The sequence below is a fragment of the Bison bison genome, unplaced genomic scaffold, assembly GCF_000754665.1.
Source record: "Bison bison bison isolate TAMUID 2011002044 unplaced genomic scaffold, Bison_UMD1.0 scf7180017864462, whole genome shotgun sequence".
NCBI classification, from domain to species: domain Eukaryota; kingdom Metazoa; phylum Chordata; class Mammalia; order Artiodactyla; family Bovidae; genus Bison; species Bison bison.
In genome coordinates this window covers 1,550,331-1,571,887 of record NW_011495024.1, presented here as the reverse complement: position 1 = coordinate 1,571,887, position 21,557 = coordinate 1,550,331, and the positions used below count along the sequence as shown (strand labels likewise).

At 41.5% G+C, this 21,557-nt stretch overlaps 1 protein-coding gene across 1 annotated transcript; it reads left to right on the top strand.

Moving 5' to 3' along the window:
• Positions 1 to 1,897: 1,897 nt before the first annotated feature.
• On the top strand, positions 1,898 to 15,617 carry TOMM20 (translocase of outer mitochondrial membrane 20 homolog (yeast)). The gene is made up of 5 exons (XM_010860084.1): positions 1,898 to 2,154; positions 7,132 to 7,178; positions 9,286 to 9,367; positions 12,876 to 13,018; positions 14,417 to 15,617. The coding sequence occupies exons 1-5, from the start codon at positions 2,034 to 2,036 to the stop codon at positions 14,459 to 14,461; spliced, it is 438 nt and encodes a 145-aa protein (XP_010858386.1). The 5' UTR covers positions 1,898 to 2,033; the 3' UTR covers positions 14,462 to 15,617.
• Positions 15,618 to 21,557: the final 5,940 nt, after the last annotated feature.

The following is a 21,557-nucleotide window of genomic DNA, read 5'->3' as shown; positions in this document are numbered from 1 at the left end:
CAAGTGGTAAAAAAACAGCCTGCCAATGCAAGAGGCATAAGAGACTCAGGTTCGATCCCTGGGTTCAGAAGATCCCCTGGAGGAGGGCATGGCAGCTCAGTCCAGTACTCTCTCTTTGCCTGGAGAATCCCATAGACAGAGGAGCCTGGAAGGTTCATATGGTCACAGAGTCAGACATGACCGAAGTGACTTAGCACGCACACATGCACAGATTCATTATCACTCAAGCAAAAGGGCTTTCCCAAGCTCTTGGACTAGGTTAGGAATGTCAGCTAAATGTTTCCATAAGTACCCTACAATAACTTGACACCATCTACCCTAGAGTCAAGCCAGACTTCGTGTTATGGGGACAGTATTGCTGTATGACAAGATTGCTGTATGAGAATACACCAGTCACAAATATGGGGGGAGATGTGTCTCCAGGCCACTCTTCTGACCAGCCAGCTAGTATTTTGGAGGTTCCTACTACCTCTCAGGTTCACCATAAGGAATCACAGAACTCAAGAACATGTTATGATTACAGTTTTATTACAGCAAAAGGATATAAATAAAATGCATCCAGGGAATTCCCTGGTAGTCCAGTGGTTAGGACTCAGCACTTCCACTGCTGAAGTCCAGGGTTCAACCTTTGGTCAGGGAACTAAGATTTCACAAGCCTTGCTGTGCAGCCAAAAAACAAACCAAACCCAGCCAAAGGGAAAGAGAAGCACGCACAAGGGAATGGTATGGGAGAGTCCCAAATTCAAAGCTTCTGTTGTTCCCTCCCTGAACACCTCACAGAAGACAGAACACCTCACCCTCTGTGCCCATGGCACATTGATTCCTAAGTAGACAGAGTACTGCCAACCTCGGAAGTGCACATGCTTCGGTGTCCAGAGCCTTCACTGGGCTTCCCTATGGAGGTCATGGCGACACAGACGGTAAAGTGTCTGCCTACAATGCGGGAGATCCGGGTTCAATCCCTGGGTCGGGAAGATCTCCTGGAGAAGAAAATGGCAACCCACTCCAGTATTCTTGCCTGGAGAATCCCCTGGACGGTGGAACCTGGTAGCCTAAGGTCATGGGGTCGCAAAGAGTCGGACACGACTGAGCAACTTCACTTCAATTATGTAGGTCATGAAGTTGAACTCCATGAAATTATTCTCCAGCCTCCTTCCCTTCTTTCCCCCAGAAATAGGGCTGATACCACCCAGATCAAAATCCCAACCCTCTAATCACAACCCTGGTCTTTCAGGTATTGCTGGGCAGCCCCATCATGAACCATCTCTTTAGCGTAAACTGTCAGGACACAACAGTCTATAATAAACATTCCTATCACTCCAAAGGTTTCAGAGGATCCTGTCTATGTCTTTTCAAATTTAAACTACACACATGTCTTCAGTGGGTACAACTTGACAACTCAGCGTTTACTATTTTTTTCCATTGTGTCTCTTACCCGTTATCCTTTTCCAGGAATCGCTCCATTTAATTTTCTTCCACTCCTGAGACTATACCGTAACAATCTTTTGAAATCGAATCACTAGATTATGGTCCTTGCTGCAAAACGGACTGTGACTGAGCTTGAAAACCAAATGAAACAATTCAAACAAGAGTTTGAGGGTGCCTGTGTAACATAAAAAGATGAAGCATTTGTGGTCAGTGACCTTCCATCTTTGACACAAGCAAGAAAGTCAGCTACACACACTTTGGATTGTGCGCACGACGGCCACGTGCCGCCCTCATTACGTCAAGCTCATAGGCTCCTAAGGACGTGCGCGACCTCGCGCAAAATCTCGACTCCGAAGCGAACAGGGGGGGTTAGGACCTGGGCAGGCGCAGAAGCGGCGCGGGTGCCTCCGTTCAGGCACTGTAGCGGACATCCCCGGGGGCCTCGGCGACGGGGGCCGGAAGTGACGCATGTTCCGTCTTTCCGCGTCCCTCGCGGCGGGCGGCGGGCGTCTGGACTGAGCCGCGCACTCGGATCCGAGGCTTCGCGGTCAACGGCTTCTTTGCGGGCCCCGCCGCAGCCGACCCGGCTCCTCGGTGGAGAGAAGATGGTGGGCCGGAACAGCGCCATCGCCGCCGGCGTGTGCGGGGCCCTTTTCATCGGTTACTGCATTTACTTCGACCGCAAGAGACGGAGTGACCCCAACTTCAAGAACAGGCTGCGAGAACGTGAGTGGGTCTCCGGTTCCCTGGGCCTCCCTCCTCCTCCCCCCGCGGCGCCCTCGTCCCCTACTTCGCGCCGGCCGACCCGCCGCGTGCTGGGCGGCCGCGTGGTGCTGCAGGGTCTGGGGCCCTGAGCGCACACGCCAGAGAAAGGTGATGGCGCCGCTCCCAGGGTTGCTCCCGGCCCATGTGCCAACGAACGCGTCCCTCCATTTTGGAGGAACGATTTTTCCCATTTTGTTTTCCCTAAACGTACCGTGGAAGTGCAGATTCGTTTGTATTATAATTTAGGGGTTTGTGGCTCTTTTTTGCCTTTTATCTTTTTTCACCTCTTCCGAACTCGAAAGTCGGGTTTTTTGTGTTTTTTGTATTTTACGAGTTTGTGCTTAGACTGAACCTGCAAATCCAGCTCAGTGTCATTCTCAAACGATAAGGTTGCGTGCATTCTTAAACCCTCTTGGTAGCTCCACTGTAAAGGCTTCCAAGATATGAGTGAATGCTATAGAAATCGCAGGGGCGTCCAAAAGGCTGCACGTTTCCTGTGGCTCAGCCTTATTTCATACCTGCGACATCTTTTAAAAGAGATTTGCAAGAAGGAAATCGTGTCGCCAAAACCTTTCGTAATCTTTGAATTTCGGAGGTATGCTCGTTCGCAGCAACGGAAGAGCAAATTTGTTGCATTAAGAAATAATTTTGTAATCTACCTAGGTTGCTCAGTCAGAGTAGTTCCTGAAACTAGAATATATAGGTAAGTTACTAAAGCCCAGAAAAATACGAAGTGATTAGCGTTTCGCGTGTACTTGGGTCACACGTGGCTGGGACTACCTTACTGGAAACTGCCGCTCTTATACCATCTGCAATATGATATCTGATTCTGGCTCTCTTGTGTCTCAGGAATAAAGGGATATAGAGGTAATTTTTTTATTTATGGTTAGGTAGACTAATGGAAATAATGCTGCTTTGAATTCAGACACTGAGTTTCCTGACTCAGGTTAGTCACAGATTAGCAGTATGATCTTGGGTTTTCTGAGTCTTAATTTTCTTAGCTTGCAAAGTCAGGTATTGCCTCTTGTTGGTTTTGTGAAGATAAAAGTGTTTGATGTGCTCACCACCATTCTTGACATGGAGAAGATCCTATAAATTCCTGCTGCAAATGTAATTATTGGAATTTTTATCATTTTCCTGTAGCTTCCAAGAAATAGTTGGGCAGTGGTGGTGTGGAAGTAGATCTCTGTAAAGAATGGATTAAGCCTTCCTTTGGAATCGCTGCAATCCTATTGTTGAAAACCTTGAGAAAACTAATTTTTGGTTGAAGAAATAATAAAAGCTGTCATTTTGAACAAATTGAGAAATCTGTTATTTTCAGTTTTTTTTTTTTTGTCTTCCATAAGTTTCTTTCTAGTTTCAGTAGTAGCCTAATGACTTAAGTGTCAGACTTGAATTAGTAGCTGAATAACCTTGGGCAACAAATTTCAAGCTTTAGTTTTCCTTTTTTTTTTGTAAAACATTATAATGTAGAATTTAGTACAATACCTGACACATGGTAATTGATGAATGCTAAAGTCCTGGGTGTTCATTGGAAGGACTGATGCTAAAGCTGAAACTCCAATACTTTGGCCACCTCATGCGAAGAGTTGACTCATTGGAAAAGACTCTGATGCTGGGAGGGATTGGGGGCAGGAGAAGAAGGGGACGACAGAGGATGAGATGGCTGGATGGCGTCACTGACTCGATGGACACGAGTCTGAGTGAACTCCGGGAGTTGGTGATGGACAGGGAGGCATGGCGTGCTGTGATTCATGGGGTCGCAAAGAGTCGGACAGGACTGAGCAATTGAACTGATGGGAAGAACTGACTTGTGGGAAAAGACCCTGATGCTGGGAAATATTGAAGAAAGGAGAAGGGGAGGACAGAGGATGAGATGGATAGATGGCATCACCAACTGGATAGACATGAGTTTGAGCAAGTCTGGGAGTTGGTAATGAACAGGGAAGCCTCCTGTGCTGCAGTTCACGGGGTCTCAAAGAGTTGGATTGAGCCACTGAATTGACTGACATCTGTAATAAAAGGGCAGAGTTTTTCAAATTAGTGTTTCTAAAGGTTTTTTGGTTTTGTTTTTAGGAAAAGAGAATTAGGCTGTTTAAAATAGGTTTGAAGTTAAATCAAGACTAATTTATCCAATTTTTTTCTTACCTTCATTAATGTGAGATTACCAGAAACTCCTACAGCATAATTTTTATCTAAATAATAACTAATAAGTGAAAATTAACCTACAAAGTACCAACTACAGATGTTTTTCATTTTACAGCACTGAATGAAATGATTCATTTTAAAATATATTAAGTAATCTAATTTAAAAGATTGCTTTAGATTCGGGACGTTTTGCATTTTATGTGTATTTGTTTTAGTCGGTTTTAACTTGTTAGGTTTACGCAGAGACACTTTGGACTGATTTCTAGTAAATATTGTGTCAGTCTGCTAATTGAATATGTAGTAGCTCCTTGATTTTTCAGTCTGTTATCTGCCTGTTTGTCAGAGATACTATTTGATAAATAAGTTGATGTAACAAGTTAGTTGTCTTACAAAAGTAAAGTGAGAATTTTAATGTTATTGCTGTAAACTTAAAGCAGCTAAGCAAGCTTAAAATTTGGTAACTACCAAACATTCAGCAACAATCATACGTTCTTCTCCACTCCATTAAAAAACCATGTATATATATGTTTGGAAATCAGGCTTCTTTGTACTATTTTCACTTTTATCATTTTCTGCAAATTTTGATGAAGCAAATTGTATATCTCAGTTTATTCCACTAACTTGCCGGGTTTATTTCTGAGATGCCTTTTATACTGTAGAGTGATGTTTGAGTGAAATTCTGCTGCCTGAGTGTTTGGGTTGCCACTCCACCACCCATTAGTTGTGATCTGGTAAATTATCTCTGTGATAACATGGGGATGATACCAGTACCTGTCCTCCTGTTGCTGTGAGGATAAATAAGCTAATTAGTAACATGTAGAATAATGTCTCTCTTGAATCTAAAACAAGTGCTTATCCTTAACATCAAGTGTCCATGTCCAATCCTAGTCCTCTTCCCAGCACGTCTGTATCATGGTCTTTTAATAACTAGGTAATACAGTCTGGTTTCATTCTGCCAGAAGAGAGCTGAACCTTAATTGAGGCTATATATTCTGTTTCTCCGCAGTTGCCTAATGATGAACACCTAAGAAAGGTAGTTGGGAAAAATAGGCAGTCTTCAAATTAATAGTAAGATCAGCTTTAACCTGTGTATATATTTTTGAAAGTGCTAAGGCCTTAGAGTTGTAGCACTTCACGTAATCTGGGGGCTAGAATTGGCTAGAGATACTGGTGGTAAGCCTAGTTTGTAAATGCAAGTTAGAAAAGGTTCCCTGACCAGAGTAAATTAACCATTTGTGTGCACTTAGGTCACCGCCTCTCTACTCATGCATTGAAAATTGGATTTATAGACTGCTTTAAGGTTTTAAGAGGACATTTGCTTGTTTTATGACTTTTGTTTCTCACAGTAATAAAGCATGTCTGGTCTTTTGCAAGTTGATATTTATTTGCTGACCCAGTAATAAGTATTAGAGCTTTACCTTTCTTGGCCATATGGTGTCTTTGGTGCTTTTTACTGGTCAGTGAAACTAACTTAACTGCTTAGCATAGTGCAACTCCTTAGCTGAGGAGTTGGTTGCTGTTGAGCTCAGTCCTGAGTGCTTATATCTCAATAGTGCCAACCAGGCACTGAAAATACAGTAACTCATTTAATCCTCATATCAACTCTTTGAAGCAGGTATTGTTCTTAAGCCAGGTTTACATAAGGAGAAAGAGAGGCATAGCAAGTTAACTGTAACTTGCCCAAGGTCACACTGCTAGTCAGTGGAAGATCTGGGGTATAAAGGAAACCCAAGCTTCCTTGTGCCAGCACCCTTTCTCATGGAGTGTACAATTAAAGTGAAAGTCACTCAGTTGTGTCCGACTCTTTGCTACCCCATGGACTTCTCCAGCCCATGGAATTCTCCAGGCCAGAATACTGGAGTCAATAGCCTTTCCCTTCTCCAGGGGTTCTTCCCAACCCACGGATTGAACCCAGGTCTCCTGCATTGCAGGCGGATTCTTTACCAGCTGAGCCACCAGGGAAGCCCAAGAATACTGGAGTGGGTAGCCTATCCCTTCTCCAGGGGATCTTCCTGACCCAGGAATGGAACCAGGGTCTCCTGTGTTGCAGGTAGATTCTTTACCTGCTGAGCTACCAGGGAAGCCCATGCAATTAAACAACAGCTTAAAATATTGTTAGTGTCCTCCTACTGATTTGATTTTAAAAGGTTGACTAATTATGATTTAAACAATGTCCCTTACTCCTGAGTTTTTAGTATTACTATTTCATGTCAAAAACAAAAACAGCCTACAGACTGTAGGGCGAGGCTTTTTTCCCTTTAACTGGCGGTAATTATTTGAGTGCTGCCTTTCTTTGCCCTTATTTTTGCCAAATGCCAAATGCTTTTTTTCTCAAGAAAGCTTGTTCAAATGCTGATTTTTTAAATTCTTTTCTTATTTAATAATGCCAGATAGTTGTCAAAATTTAGTAAAGACAGAGTCAGTTATATTTCAGTAAAAAGATCTATCATAACAACAGAGGCTTGATTCTTGGTCATGTGTCCTGTCCTATGTAGGTTGGAGGTTGGGGAGAGAGACTTCCTCTACTTAGGATGGTTCCAACAGCTGAGTCTCTTAATTATCTCCATTTTGCAAACTGCCGATCCTGGTACCCCAGAGGGAAGGACAAAGCTTCTGTCCAGGAATGTCCCATTGCTGGTAGCTGACCTGAACTATTTTTATGACACTGACAAATCAAAAGAAAAAAAGCCTGAGTTGGTCATGTTTTGCAAATAGAATGAGTACCACAGCAATTAGACTTCTTTTGATTCCCATTTTAATAATAAAATGAAAATATTCCCTTTCTTGCAGGAAGAAAGAAACAGAAGCTTGCCAAGGAGAGAGCTGGGCTTTCCAAGGTAATAATCTTTTTCTATAGTCTACTTCAAATGTATATTTTGAGAAAGCTAATTGGTATCAGACACTGATTTTATGTTTTAAAATAGGATTTCTTGGTAAGAACAGTTATTAGCTCTGTTGCCCTGCAGATTTTTCAGTCCTTCCTTATTTCCCCTTTGTTAGCCTCATAGCAGACAACTTCTGTGCGAACAGTGTTTGAGGGTGGTAAGATGATAGGCACTGAAGACACTTAACAAAAAGTTTAAACTTTTTCACTTAGCTGCTCCAAAATAACAAAACCTTTATTACTGATTCCTTTAGAAGAACCACGTTACTCATTTTGAAAGTTACATAAGATTATTCACACCCACTGATCCACAATCCCACTGCCTGTCGAATTTTTACCTTGTAATATGTAAATGTAGACATGAGTCTTATTCATTTTTTTCCTTTTCATAGATCCTATGTTCGTGATTATTTTTAATGACTACATAGATTTATTTTATAAAGAACATTCAGATCAGATCAGTCACTCAGTCGTGTCTGACTCTTTGCAACCCCATGAATCGCAGCACACCAGGCCTCCCTGTCCATCATCAGCTCCCAGAGTTCACTGAGACTCAACGTCCATCGAGTCGGTGATGCCATCCAGCCATCTCATCCTCTGTCGTCCCCTTCTCCTCTTGCCCCCAATCCCTCCCAGCATCAGAGTCTTTTCCAATGAGTTAGCTCTTCACATGAGGTGGCCAAAGTACTGGAGTTTCAGCTTTAGCATCATTCCTTCCAAACAAATCCCAGTGCTCATCTCCTTCAGAATGGACTGGTTGGATCTCCTTGCAGTCCAAGGGACTCTCAAGAGTCTTCTCCAACACCACAGTTCAAAAGCATCAATTCTTCGGCGCTCAGCCTTCTTCACAGTCCAACTCTCACATCCATACATGACCACGGGAAGAACCATAGCCTTGACTAGACGAACCTTTGTTGGCAAAGTAATGTCTCTGCTTTATGTATAGGTAAATGTTAATCACTGGGCATATAGCCTTTTTTTTTTTTTAATTGAAATTAGTTCCATCGTCTGGATATACAGTACTTGGACCTACTGGATCAGTAGTAGTTCTTTTTAAAGCAAGTTGAAGCAGTGAAAAAATTAGATCAATTAATGTTACATTTGAGTAATTAACACACCTAACTGACCGGATATGATTATAGCAAGATGAAACTGGGAGGCAGTCACTCTGTTTCCCTGTTGTATCCAAACTACCTTTCTGAAATATCTAATATATTCATTATGTTGCAGTAGTCTTTTCTTTCTAAGGATATTTCTGGTTTGGTTCCAGACCACTGTTGTAAAGAGACTGTGAATTTTTTGGTTTCCTGGTCCATGTAATAGTTGTGTTTACACTATACTGTGTACGTAGCATTGCATGGTGTCTGATAACTGTACACACCTGTAATAAGAGTGTATATAATAATACTCAAGAACCAGAAACTTCTATTAGTAGTCTAGGTTTTTAAATAAAAAGGGACTTTTTAAATACTTGGTTTACATTTTTTACAAAGATAATGCATATAGCTGGTGACTTTATTATAATCATTTGATTTGGTAATATATAACAAACCATAAAACAAAAACACAGAAAGGCAAAGTTAATTAAATAAAGCTTCTTGTTTGAAATAGCAAAAAAAAAAAAAAAATCAGAAGCAGCTCAAATGCCCAACAAATAGATCATGATTATACAGTTATATATTCCTCAATATAGTTATATAAAAATCTATGATAATGGCCATCAAAAAATAGTGTAAGTTTTAAAGTTCGTATTTTGTGGTAAAGATATATCTGTACCGTCTTTTTACTTGAGGTTTGATTCACAGCTTTCTAAGAACTGTTCAAACACCGTTTTATCAAAAAGGATTTTTTTCTTGCATTTATTTTAAAGTAGATATTAAACTCCTATCCTTGAGTGTTGTTGAAGAGTAAATTTCTTTTTGTCAGCTTTCATAATGAGCTGTTTTTTTAATGGCATAGTTTTTTGTATTGTGTATATCCCTGGAGTAAACCAGGGATATATAAAATATATATATAAATAAAATATATATAAAATTACTAAATATTCTATTTTCAAACAGTTACCTGACCTTAAAGATGCTGAAGCTGTTCAGAAATTCTTTCTAGAAGAAATACAGCTTGGTGAAGAATTACTAGCTCAAGGTAATTAATAGTCATTGAAAGACTAGGAAACTAGATAGGTGATAAGGGGCTTTTTTGGTACAGTGTGGCTATTTTTTAAAAAGATATTCTTAAAATTTCTGGGATGGAGGATAATTAGGGAGTTTGGGTTGGACATGTACACACTGCTATGTTAAAAATGGATAACTGACAAGAACCTACTGTATAGCACATGGAACTCCGCTCATGTTATGTGGCAGCCTGGATGGGAGGAGAGTTTTGGGGGGATGAATACGTATGTTTGTGTGACTGAGTCCCTTTGCTGTTCACTTGGAACAATCACAACATTGTTAGTCAGCTATACTCTAATGCAAAAAATATTTTAAAGGGATATTCTAAATATTTCAAGAATTAGGGTTTTAATAGTATGAGGCATTTAATAATGCAAGGAAAATAAGTAATCTTTACAAATGAGGTTGCTTTTAAAGTAGTTTAGAAGAATATAGTCAATTGTAATATGTAAACAGTAACTGAGAGAAATATCTGGGAATGTAATTTCCTCAGCTCCTTCACCTGATCTTCAGCTCTTTCCCAGTACCTGTAGGAAGGAATGACTAATAGAATACATCCCAGAGAAGGCTAGTTTACCTGTTCAGGTTACACAGTTAATGGCGTATGATTTTCAGAAACAGTGATCTAAATCTGACCCAGAATTTAGGCTTTGGGCTTTGTGCTTTGTGTGTTCCATCAATAGAATTAAGAATTCTGTCTTAAAAATTACTATTATGAAATTAAAATGATCATTTTTCAAATTTGAGAACCATAATTCATTCAATAATTGAGTGTCTTAAATGCATTTATATTTTTATTGTCAAAATAGCTTTTATCACAAAAGTAGCTTTGAAATAGTTGCTGTTGAAATGGTATCACGTGTTAACTTGTTTTTCTTATTCTCACTGTTGTATTATAATAGATTTTGACATTATTGAACTATATGATGCAGGTCATTTGTGGATTTTTAATCATTGGGCAAAGTAAAGCACTTAAGTCCTCATAAAGATCATTTGAGAGACTATAATTTCATTGGTTTAATATCGAAAGAAAAGTGAAGCATGTGTATCTGTTTCTAAGGATAGAGATTATAATGTTTCAATTTATGCAAAGATACTGTCAGTATTTGTTTATACTCATAAAGATGTCAGTTTATGACTATCAAATTTTCCTTCTAGCCTCCAAAATAAACATAATGTAAAAAAATTTATCTAAGATACTATAGTGCTCTCCCAATTACATGCTTATCTTGGAGATCACTTACTGTGGCCATTTCTCTTTGACTTGAGCTGTTAGATCTATATTGACAAGAACAGTTAACTCATGAGGGGAGTGAGGGGGTCAGGAAAGGATAGGGAAGTGTTTTGTGTTCTTTGTTTGAAGCTTATATTCCACATTTCAGCCTAGCACACCCCGAGAGTTATGTAACTCAGCTGCCAAGCCGCCTTTATTCTGGTGGAATCCACTGAACCAGCCTGAGGTTAGAATTAGGGAAAGGTAAGCTGGAGAAGGCAATGGCACCCCACTCCAGTACTCTTGACTGGAAAATCCCATGGATGGAGGAGCCTGGTAGGCTGCAGTCCATGGGGTTGCTAAGAGTCGGAAATGACTGAGCAACTTCTCTTTCACTTTTCACTTTCATGCGTTGGAGGAGGAAATGGCAACCCACTCCAGTATCTTGCCTGGAGAATCCCAGGGACGGCGGGGCCTGATGGGCTGCCGTCTGTGGGGTCGCAGAGTCGGACACAACTGAAGCGACTTAGCAGCAGGCCATGAGAAAGCATAAGCAGTTCAGGCAGTGAGCCTCACTGCTTGACACGGCCTCCCTCATGCAGGTGTCTTCATCCGTAATAACTGGGCAATATCTCAGGATAAGTGAGTAGGATCAAGGCTGCAGTGTGGAGAGGAAATGGTTTCATTTCTACACTAAATTGCTGTGATTGTTTATAAACGGTTTCCAATGTGTTCAGAAGTTTTAGGAGGTGTCTCAGCCAAAGACCCCCTGTGCTCGACACATACCACTCTGGTAGCAGCTCTATTTATTTCCATTTAATAATCAGAATTAATATTCTCAGACAATACTGTGAGCTCCTCTGTTGCCTGTAAATTCAGTGGCCCGAGGATTCAGTGGCCATTGTGGCATCTTAATTTCCAAGTCAGTGGAGCCCTTGTGGCCCTGATGGAGGTCCAGTCCTATGTGGAAGACCTGTGCCTTACATTTTCCATTTTTAATGCTTCTTTGTAGAATTAAAACTTTCTTCAATTTGAGTAGTTTAAATAAAAATATTATGTAGCAGGCAGTTCCTCCTCATTTACCAGTCCCTTATTTGGTCCCATTCGTACTCAGGGTTGGAAAACTTCTGTGTTTACTGGTTTATTATAAATAATACTATTCAGGAGTAACCAGCTGTAGGAGATGCAAAGGGTTAGGGGGTGGAGAACTTTCATGCCTTCTCTGGAGGTGCCACCCTTCTAGTCTTTGATATATTTACCAATCCAGAATCCTAAGAAATAATTTTTTTACATAATTAGAATTTGTTCATTTTCACTTAAAGAGTTACAAATGGTCCAGTCCCTACATTAAATTGCTTAGCAAGGCTAGAAAGATCAACACTCAGTGAATAAGAGAATCAGTGAAACTGTGTATAACAAGTGTAGGAGAACATGAGATAAACCAGGGAAACATTTTCAGGTCTCCTTCAGGCTGCACCTTGAATTTCCTGAGAGAGAAGGCCTAGGCATTGAGGAAAGGGAGAGCATTTGCCCAGCAGAGGAGCGGATGGTGACTTTCATCTTGTAACACGTGGTTTGATCCTGCTCTGCTATGTCCTAAGTGGATTATATGCTGCTTTCCATGCTGTTTCTCAAGGTACCACTTGAGATCTGGCCATCCAGTCAGCAAAAGTTTTATGAAAGTTGTAGCAACATTCCATGTGAAGGAAGCTCAAGATGACAGGTTGACCACTACTGAGGTTGTGTGATTGTATAAGTGTCTTCTGGATATACAGGATTCTTAAGGCGTTGCTCGCGGTTGGATCTGCAGCGAGGATAACTGCCAGTGATGACTAGGTTCAGAAGAGATTAAAGGCCTGTAGGTGTCTACTTGCCTGTGGTAATATTCCCATAGTATAAGGGGTTTAAAGTGAAATTGGGCCTGTCCACCTCAGTCCTCCAGTCTTCCAGTCCTCTCTTTTCATAAAAAAGTGTTGTTTCATTGTTAGCAACCTCTTAAGTAATCTTGGAGAAATACTCAGTATGTAACTAGTAATAAACTTAGACATTTCTGTACCTTAATTTCTCCCCCTTTGAAAGTGTTACTGGAGTCCCTTCATCTAATCTGACTTATTCTTGTTGGTGGCTTCTTAGTTATACGAGTGTACTATATTTTCTAGATGTTTACCTGCGTGATGTTTTTGGTCATTATCATTTGGAGATATAGTGAAGACTTTAAAGGCAGAGGCTTTTCCAGTTACACAGCATTTTTATGTAAATCTTGCAGGTGAATATGAGAAGGGTGTGGACCATCTGACAAATGCGATTGCTGTGTGTGGACAGCCACAGCAGTTACTGCAAGTATTGCAACAAACTCTTCCGCCACCAGTGTTCCAGATGCTTCTGACTAAGCTCCCAACAATTAGTCAGGTAAAGATTTGAACTGTTACATAAGTGAGTAGGATCTGAGAGTTTGGCATTTAAAAATGAGTCTAGTGAACATGACGACATGAGCCTCTCCTCCGTATAATGAAAACAGTACTAGAGATGTCAGTGCTCAACTAATAGAAAAACATCCAGACAAAGGGGCAGAAAATCCAGTGATCGTGCCCAGGAGCATGACTGGAAGTAAGTCTCTCTAGTGCTAAATCTCAGGCCTTGGTGTTCAGATCCCCAAATTGAGATCACTTCCAGCTGCTTTCTAAACCTAGCTTTCTGCCGCCTCTTTTGTGAGACCCCTTACTTAAGTGGCAGAGGACAAAGGAGCCAAGGTGGCACAGCCTAGAAATCAGACCCTTGAAGGCCTGTGGCTCTCTCAGACCCCACTTACCTGAAGGCCTCAGTGTCTGCTAATGCTGAGTTGGGCTTTGAATTTGGAGCTGTTCGATACATCCTCATTGATACAGTAGGTTAAGCATAACTTAGAAGTTGATTAAAATGCATCCCATTCATTTTAAATAGTCAAGGAGCCCCAATGAATCTACTTTTGGGAATATTATGTCTATTAAATGAGTCTTCATGGTTGATATAATTGAAAATTAATAAAAATGACTGGTTAATTCTTTAAACTGAGCTTTTACTCATCTGGATTGGGAAAAGACTGAGAAGAAAAAGGTCCCAAAGATCTAAAGGAAAGAATTGAAAGAGCAAGAAACTGGATTTTGATCCTTTTTATTTTATTTTTTGATCCTAATGAATGTGGTTCCCAGTCTGTTGTCCAAATCCTCTAACATTACTCACCTTTTGAAAGACAGCATAGCATAGTGCTTTTGGAAAATCGACCTGAGTATGATGTCTTTTGAAATATGGATGATTTCAGGATGAAGCTTGAATTCCTCAGTAAGAATGGCCTCTTTTACTTAGTTCCCTTGTCCCATGTTACGTGGAAATATTTTCAAAATACTAATATTTTGGAATACTGTATTCCTTCTTTGTATAATGACGGACCATTTACAGGCCAATAGGGAAATGTTTGGAGGATAGAATGATCACTAAAACACTAATCATTATTTTTAGTTCATATGGGAGTGAATAGAGATCTTAAGTTCTTTTTTATTTTAGTTAAAAAATTGACATAACACAATATAATGTTACGCTTCCTTTATTTTATTGACTTGAATTTTGAGGTGGGGCTGACAAAGATTATTTTCTTAAATAAAAACGGTGTATGAAGTGTTAAATATTGACATTTCAATATGAATAAACTTCAGCAAGATTTGATTCAGAGATCAAAAAAGCATTTTATGTTGAACTTAGAATCCTGATTAAATGCTTATACTTTTAAGAATTTATAAGTATTTATAAATTTATAAATGTTTTCTCTTTCAGAGAATTGTAAGTGCTCAGAGCTTGGCTGAAGATGATGTGGAATGAGAAACAAATGTCAACATAATGATCTCAATTAAAACATATTTTTAAAATCTTAACTCAGAAGATGATCGGCTCTTGGGAGTAAGGGCAGATAAGCTTGTTATGGACTGTCCTCCACAGTGAAGTCTACCAAAGTTAATTTTTACTTTGTGTAGATCCATTTGTCTGTTTTATTTATTTTTCCCAGTGAAAAGTGTATTTTGATAGAGAGCTTTTCATTTTATAAATACACTATGAATTACTGAAATATGCATTTTGTTTATTCTTAAAATGTGTGATTAGAATGTACATATAACATCCCATTACTTACATTAAAAATACCCGGTGCTCAGTTTTGAAAGATAGGCCCCCAAAAAATGTAGAAGAAAACTGAAGAATATACTTGTTTTGCTCTACATCAGAAAGTTGGCTGGAAACTTGTGTTGATCAAAACTGAGCATTAAGAGATTATTTCTTTCCATTTAATCTCTTAAATATGTGTAATGTGCTGCTATGCTATAACAACAACTTCACCCCTCCCTTGAAATGTTTTCTTTAAATCAGTGGGTTTGATGTATTCTGGATATTTACCTCCTTGTATTTTAGATACATGTAGTTGCAGATGGCACCAGGAATTGGATGTCTGTACATTCTTAATCTGGCTGAGTAAGCTTTACCAGTTAATGTCTGCCCACTTGCCTCATATATAAACTGAGGAAATGGGTGTGCTAATTCAGCTTCTAATTCCTTTGGTTCTGTGCAGCATTTTCAAATCCCTCTTTCTGAGGGAAATACCTGTTTGGGCAGCCAGCCCTTGTTTTTTTATACTCTGAGTTTCGCATGCTTGCCTGACGTAGTGTTTCTGGTTTTTTAAAAGGCATAATGTGTTGATTTTCACTGAAATCATGGTTCTGTCACTACTTTTGTAAATTAACCTGAAACGTAACCTTCACGGTGACTGGGACGATATGCTTGTAAAAGTGTTTGTTCCCTTTTGCTTTTATCCTCAGTGTACCTCCTTAATCCCCTACCAACCCTTATCTTGTATGAGAATAAGGTGTAACTTTGTGGCTGAAGACTTGAATGAAGATAATGGGACCTTTTATCCTCTAAATAGTGACGTATTATCTGCAGCCACAGATTAAATATCAGACCTAAGAATAAAGATCCTTGGTACTTAGTGGTGTCTGTTGAGTGGCATTTCTCGTTGTACAGATTGCCTTTATTCTGTCTGAAAGTCTGTGGAGAGACCTTGTCTATATACTCGACATTTTTTCTTAATAGGGTTTTGTGGTGGTTGTGACGTAGTGGGAAGAGTTTGGAGGATGGTTTTAGTTTCCGCCTCTGGATAATCACCTAGCCTTGGGCACGCCCATCTTACATCTCTGGACTCCAATATTCTCATCTATACAATAAGAACATCAGACTAGGCCACTCACACTTCCTGGTGACTCTTCCTCAGGAACCTTTCAGGTTTGTGATCCTGAGCCCTTAAACAGTGTGCTTTTTTTCAGTGACAACCCTGCAGGCTCTTTAGGGGGTGAGGTGGGATGAGGTGAACACTACAATCATGTTGATCGGTTCATTTTCCTAGTAGGATCCCAAATCCAAAATAGTGCAGTGGTGCCCAGTTCGTGATTGGCCACGCAACTAGGAAGCAGTCTTCTGTCCTGCGTTTGCCAAAAGGGGATGGACTGGGACAGTCAGGGATTACAGACGAGGAAAGAGCAAGGGGCAGACAGCTGGCCAAGAGGAGGAGGGGTTGGCCTAGGTTTTATTTTAGGAGGGGATGCTTAATATACGCCTTTGTGAACGCCAGTGCCGTCCAAGCTGGGTGTCACCTGGCTTTATGGAAAATAATCAGCTTTGCTTTAATGCTTACTGAAGAGGCAGTGAAGTGCTTATAGTAGAGCTGATTTTGCCCAGTACATCTTACTTGAATGACAGTTTCGGTGCTTTAAAAATTGTTCAGTCCCTTAAGTTGTGTCCGACTCTTTGTGACTCCATGGACTACAGCATGTCAGACTTGCCCTGTCTTTCACTATCTCCCGGAGTTTCTGCAACTCATGTCCATTGAGTCAGTGATGCTATCTAACCATCTCATCCTCTGCTTCCCCCTTCTCCTTTTGCCTTCAGTCTTTCCCAGCATCAGGGTCTTTTCCAGTGAGTCGGCTCTTCACATCAGATGGCCAAAGTAGTGGAACTTCAGCTTCACTCAGCATTGGTCCTACCAATGAATGTTCAGGGCTTATTTCCTCTAGGATTGATTGGTTTGAACTCCCTGCAGTCCAGTGGACTCTGAAGAGTCTTCTCCAGCACCACAATTCAAAAGTATCAGTTCTTTGGTGCTCAGCCTTCTTTATGGTCCAGTTCTCACATCTGTACATGACTACTGGAAAAAACAGGCCTTTGCTGGCAAAGTGATATCTCTGCTTTTTAATACGCCATCTGGGTTTGCCATAGTTTTTCTTCCATGGACCAAGTGTCAATTTCATGGCTGCAGTCACTGTCCATGGTGATTTTGAAGCCCAAGAAAATGAGTCACTTCCCACTTTTACCCCTTCTGTTTGCCATGAAAAATTAGATACCACGTTTGAAAGCTATAGGTATATTGTGTTAAAAACTACTGGTACCAAAAGTTTTTTTTCCTTCTAGACACACAGTTGCTGAACACACATAGTGATGGAAACAGGCATTGGTGGGGATGCTGGCTAAATGGGGCTCAACCCAAGATTTAAGTCAAGTGGAATGGCTTGGATGTTGTTAAAGTTGCACTTTTATCTTTGGAAATGAAAATGTTAGTGCACATTGGCATGCTTCCTTGGACAAAGATTGCTGTTTGGTTCCACAGTTTGTGCTTAGAGTCTTCAGCTCTTTATTTGGTTGCTCTGTATATTTTCTCTGCTGAAAACTTCTTGAAATCCCACTGTGCATCCATTTCCCGAGTTCGTGGATTACAACCATTACTCTGAACGCTTTCTAATAGGCTGGCCACTGACCGCCTCCACTTCACTAAGTTCTTTGGGGATTTTATCTTGTTCCTTCATCTGGAACCTACTGTGTGGCCATCTCCTTTTTTAATTTCTGTTTGCATTTTTATCTGTGTAATAGCATCATTAATGTGTCTTGAAGAAGCAGCCTTCTGTATATGTTCTGTGTCCCAGCAGCATGTTTCCTCTTGTCTCCCAGGAGCTGAGGACCTGGGTAGGTTCTGATCTGTGATTGCTGTTTGCCTTGCTTCTGGTGTTTGCCCCTTGGTGGGCAAGGCTCCTCTAGAGGTTTGTTTCAGGCTTCTTGGTGGGAGGCGCTGGTCCACGCCCACTCATGGGTGGAGCTGGGTCTTGGCCCTCTAGTGGGCAGGGACGTGTCTAAAGGTGGTGTGGGGCTCTGTTCCCGCCCTGTGGGTTGTTTGGCCTGTGAGTCCCAGCATAGGAGCCTGCAGGCTGTCAGGTGGGGCCAGGTCTCGCAGCCAAAGATGGAAAAAATGTCTGCTGCTAACTGGAGTTAACATAGGTCCCAGCTGCATCTGCCACCAGCTTAAATGACCCCAGAGAGCCACAGCTGCTCCCCCCTGCCCAGGGGACCCTTGAAGACCAGCAGGTAGATCTGACCCATCTTGTATGGGGTTGCTGCTTTTGTCACGTGCTGGACCCTGTGTGCACCCTCCTGGAGTGAAATCTCCTTTGCCCTCAGTTCTGGGGGTTCCTGTGAACAAGCCCTACTGGCCTTCAAAGCCAAAAGCTGTGGGGGTTCCTCCTAATGCTGGACCTCGGGTCTGGGGAGCCTGGTATGGGGCTCATTATGTCTTTGTAGAGTATCTTTTTGTAGATTCCAGCCTTTTAAATTGACAGATCAGCAGTTGTGATTTTGGTGTACTCGTGAGAAAAGGTACCCTTGGATTCTCCACCATTGTCTCCACGGTTTGTACTTGAAGAGCATTTAAAACAGGGGCTTCCCTGGTGGCTCAGAGGTTAAAGCGTTTGCCTGGAATGCGAGAGACCCAGGTTCGATCCCTGGATCAGGAAGATCCCCTGGAGAAGGCAGTGGCAACCCACTCCAGTACTCTTGCCTGGAGAATCCCATGGATGGAGGAGCCTGGTAGGCTACAGTCCATGGGGTCGCAAAGAGTCGGACACGATTGAGTGACTTCACTTTACCTGGTAGTATCAGTGCTGTTCTGTTATCAGATAAATAGAACTTAGGTTCACATCTCACACAAAGTGTGTGAAACCTGGTTCCATGTGTGTGGTAGGCATTCAGTAAACATTTGAATCCTTCTACTCCTCAGTTAAGTTCAGGGGTTTATCTGCCTTTCTGACCTTGTTGAATCAGCCTGTAGACCAGAGTGTTTGTTAATGTTACTGCAAGAGATTTTTGAGAATACTGGTCTACCATAGAAAAAAAAATTTTTTTTGTAACAAAAAATAGAGTTTTTATTATTGCTTGTGCCTCACCTGTTTAAGTGCTCTTAAGTGCTGTTAAGGCTTGGAGAATATCTTGGCTTGGCATATATTTGCAGAAGTGAATTCTGCTGAGTTTGGTCATTCAAAGCAGAATTAAGTTTCTTGGTCACCATTCCTTTGTGAAAGTTGATAGCTGTGCAGCTTCTCCCCAGTTGATACTTGCGTTCAACTTCAGAGCATTCACAGGTCCAGGTTAAGAGCCCTTCCCTGCTTTCATGTCAGCAGGTGAGGATTAGGTAGTAGTAATGTTTTCCCAACTTGAGATGTATCAGAGTCACATGGAAGCCTTGTTAACAACAAATTGCTGGGCAGCAAGTCTGGGCAGAAACACGTATCCATCAGCATTTCTAGCAAGTTCCCTGGTTTTGGTGATATTGCTGGTGTCGGAGTCATGCGTATGACACAGACAGTGATGCTCAGTGGTGAAGTGGAAAATGTGAATAGGAAATGGTCATAGAAAGAACTTATGCTGTGTTAAGGTCACAGATGATGTCCTATAGCACTCTAAAAAGCAGATACGTGCTTAAACCGGTCCCCTGTAGTGGAACTTGATGGGCGCCCCCCCCGTACAGGCCCTCACTTATCAGACTGTGTTCAAGATAGGCCAGGTCAGTAGATGTATTTTAGGAATTTCTGGAGGGAAATAAATTCAACTAAGCAGAAATTACATCCTCTAAGCATTTTAGTTGTGCATTTTTAAGTTTTTACTCCACATTTATATCTTTGAGTGAATCAGATGGATTTCCCCCCCTTTTTAGATTCAGGTTGTCTGGAACATTATAATGTTTAAATAGTTATATAATTTTTGAGGTAGTAAATCCTGGTTTAATTTCCACTAATAACTGATAAGGGAGTCAAGTACTTTGACGTAATACTGACAAGCTAGAGGTGGCGGAAAGGGCAGAGAGGCTGTGGCTAACCTGGGGCTTGATGTGAGAAACGGCACGGTGCCTGGTGGTCTGCACACTCAGGGACAACAGCGAGGTCCCGCTGGAATTCCCCAAAAGTCCTCAAACCCCATGGACCCTGCCTTTAATCGCATCAGAAAGTAGACATACTGTGTTGGCCTTTCCGTTTTTTCCTTGGTCGAGCGGGCACCTTTGAAGTTTTAAAATCAGAATATGTCTCAGTTTACCCCGAGTTAACACAGCCCTGGTCCCCATAGAGGCTGAACGCACTACTCTGACCTCTGCGCGGTGTTCACATCACACAGTTGCTCTCCCTACTTAGCGTTTGAAGAGGATAACTTTGTAGTTGTCAGCAGAGACTGATTCTTTTATAGACCATTTTTCTTTCTTTTTCGGGGGTGTGGGGGACACATGTAATGAGGCTTGTGGGATCTTAGTTCCCCCACCAGGGGTCACACCTGGGCCCTCGGCAGTGAAAGCATGGAGTCCTCACTGGACCATCGGGAAATTTCTTATAGACCAGTTTGATCCATATTCCATTCCTGTGGAGGGCTGCAGTGGTTTGCAAAGGCTTCTTTTGCAGTTCCCTGTATGAATTAGGACCCTATAGCGAGTATGGAAAACCAACTTGAATTAGCTTAAGAAATAATAGCATTTGTTAGCTCTTCAGGGAGACTTCTGATTAGAACCTGGATCACCACACCCGGACAGCTCCTTGCATCTCTGCTTCTCACTGTGCTTGTTTCATTTTGACAAAGAGGAGGCTGGAGCTCTGGGCTCTGGCAGCTGCAGACATGTGTGTAAAGACAGTCACACTTCCTGATTTCTGGTGGTGGTGGTGTAGTCACTCAGTCGTATCTGACTCTTTTGCAACCATAGGCTCCTCTGTCCATGGGGTTTCCCAGGCAAGAAAAATGGAGTGGGTTGCCATTTCCTTCTCCAGTGGTTCTTCCCAACCCAGGGATCAAACCTGGGTCTCCTGCATTGGCAAGTGGATTCTTTACCACTAGCGCCACCTGGGAAGCCCTTTCTGAGCTCTAGAATGAATTAACGAATGAATCCTCACCATTTTACAAGGTATGCCCAGTGTTGCACGGTAAGTGGAAGACAGGGATTTTCCCCCCCTGGTCAATTGAGATGTGATTTACAAATGAAAATTGTATATGTATTTTGAATTAAATATATGTACAGTGTGACGTCTGATGTATGTGGCCATTGTGAAATGAAGTGAGATCATGCAGTGTTTGTCTCTGTGTCTGGCTTTCCTCTGTTAGCATAATGTTCCCAGTTCATCTGTGCTGTTGGAAATGGCAGAATTTCCTTATAAAGGTGACTGTCTTTGTACGCGGATGTGTATCACATTCATCCATTCATCCGCTGACAGGTTATTTCTGTGTCTTGAGTCTTATGAATAATGTGGCAGTGACCATGAGGATGCAGATACCTTTTTGAGATAGCAGTTTCATTTCCTTTGGATGTGTACCCAGTGGTACTCTTGATCGTCTAGTGCTATTTTTAGTTTTTGAGGAACCTCCACACTTTTCTATATGGCTGCACGAGCTTACATTACCATGAGCAGTGCATGGGTCCCCTTTCTCCACACCCTCACCAGCATAGCTTGATGAGAGGTGTGATACTCACTGGGGCTTTGATGACTTTCCCAGATGACTAGTGATGTTGAGCAGTGTTTCACATACTTGTTGGTCATTTGACTGTCTTTGGAAAAAGTGTCTGTCTAAGCTGTTTGCC

What these genes read in the sequence shown, in the direction of transcription:
- TOMM20 (XM_010860084.1), top strand. Translation starts at nt 2,034, where the DNA reads ATGGTGGGCCGGAACAGCGCCATCGCCGCCGGCGTGTGCGGGGCCCTT. An exon ending in AGAGAGCTGGGCTTTCCAAG is followed by an intron (nt 7,179 to 9,285) that starts GTAATAATCTTT and finishes ATTTTCAAACAG; the next exon opens with TTACCTGACCTTAAAGATGC. An exon ending in AGCTCCCAACAATTAGTCAG is followed by an intron (nt 13,019 to 14,416) that starts GTAAAGATTTGA and finishes TTTCTCTTTCAG; the next exon opens with AGAATTGTAAGTGCTCAGAG.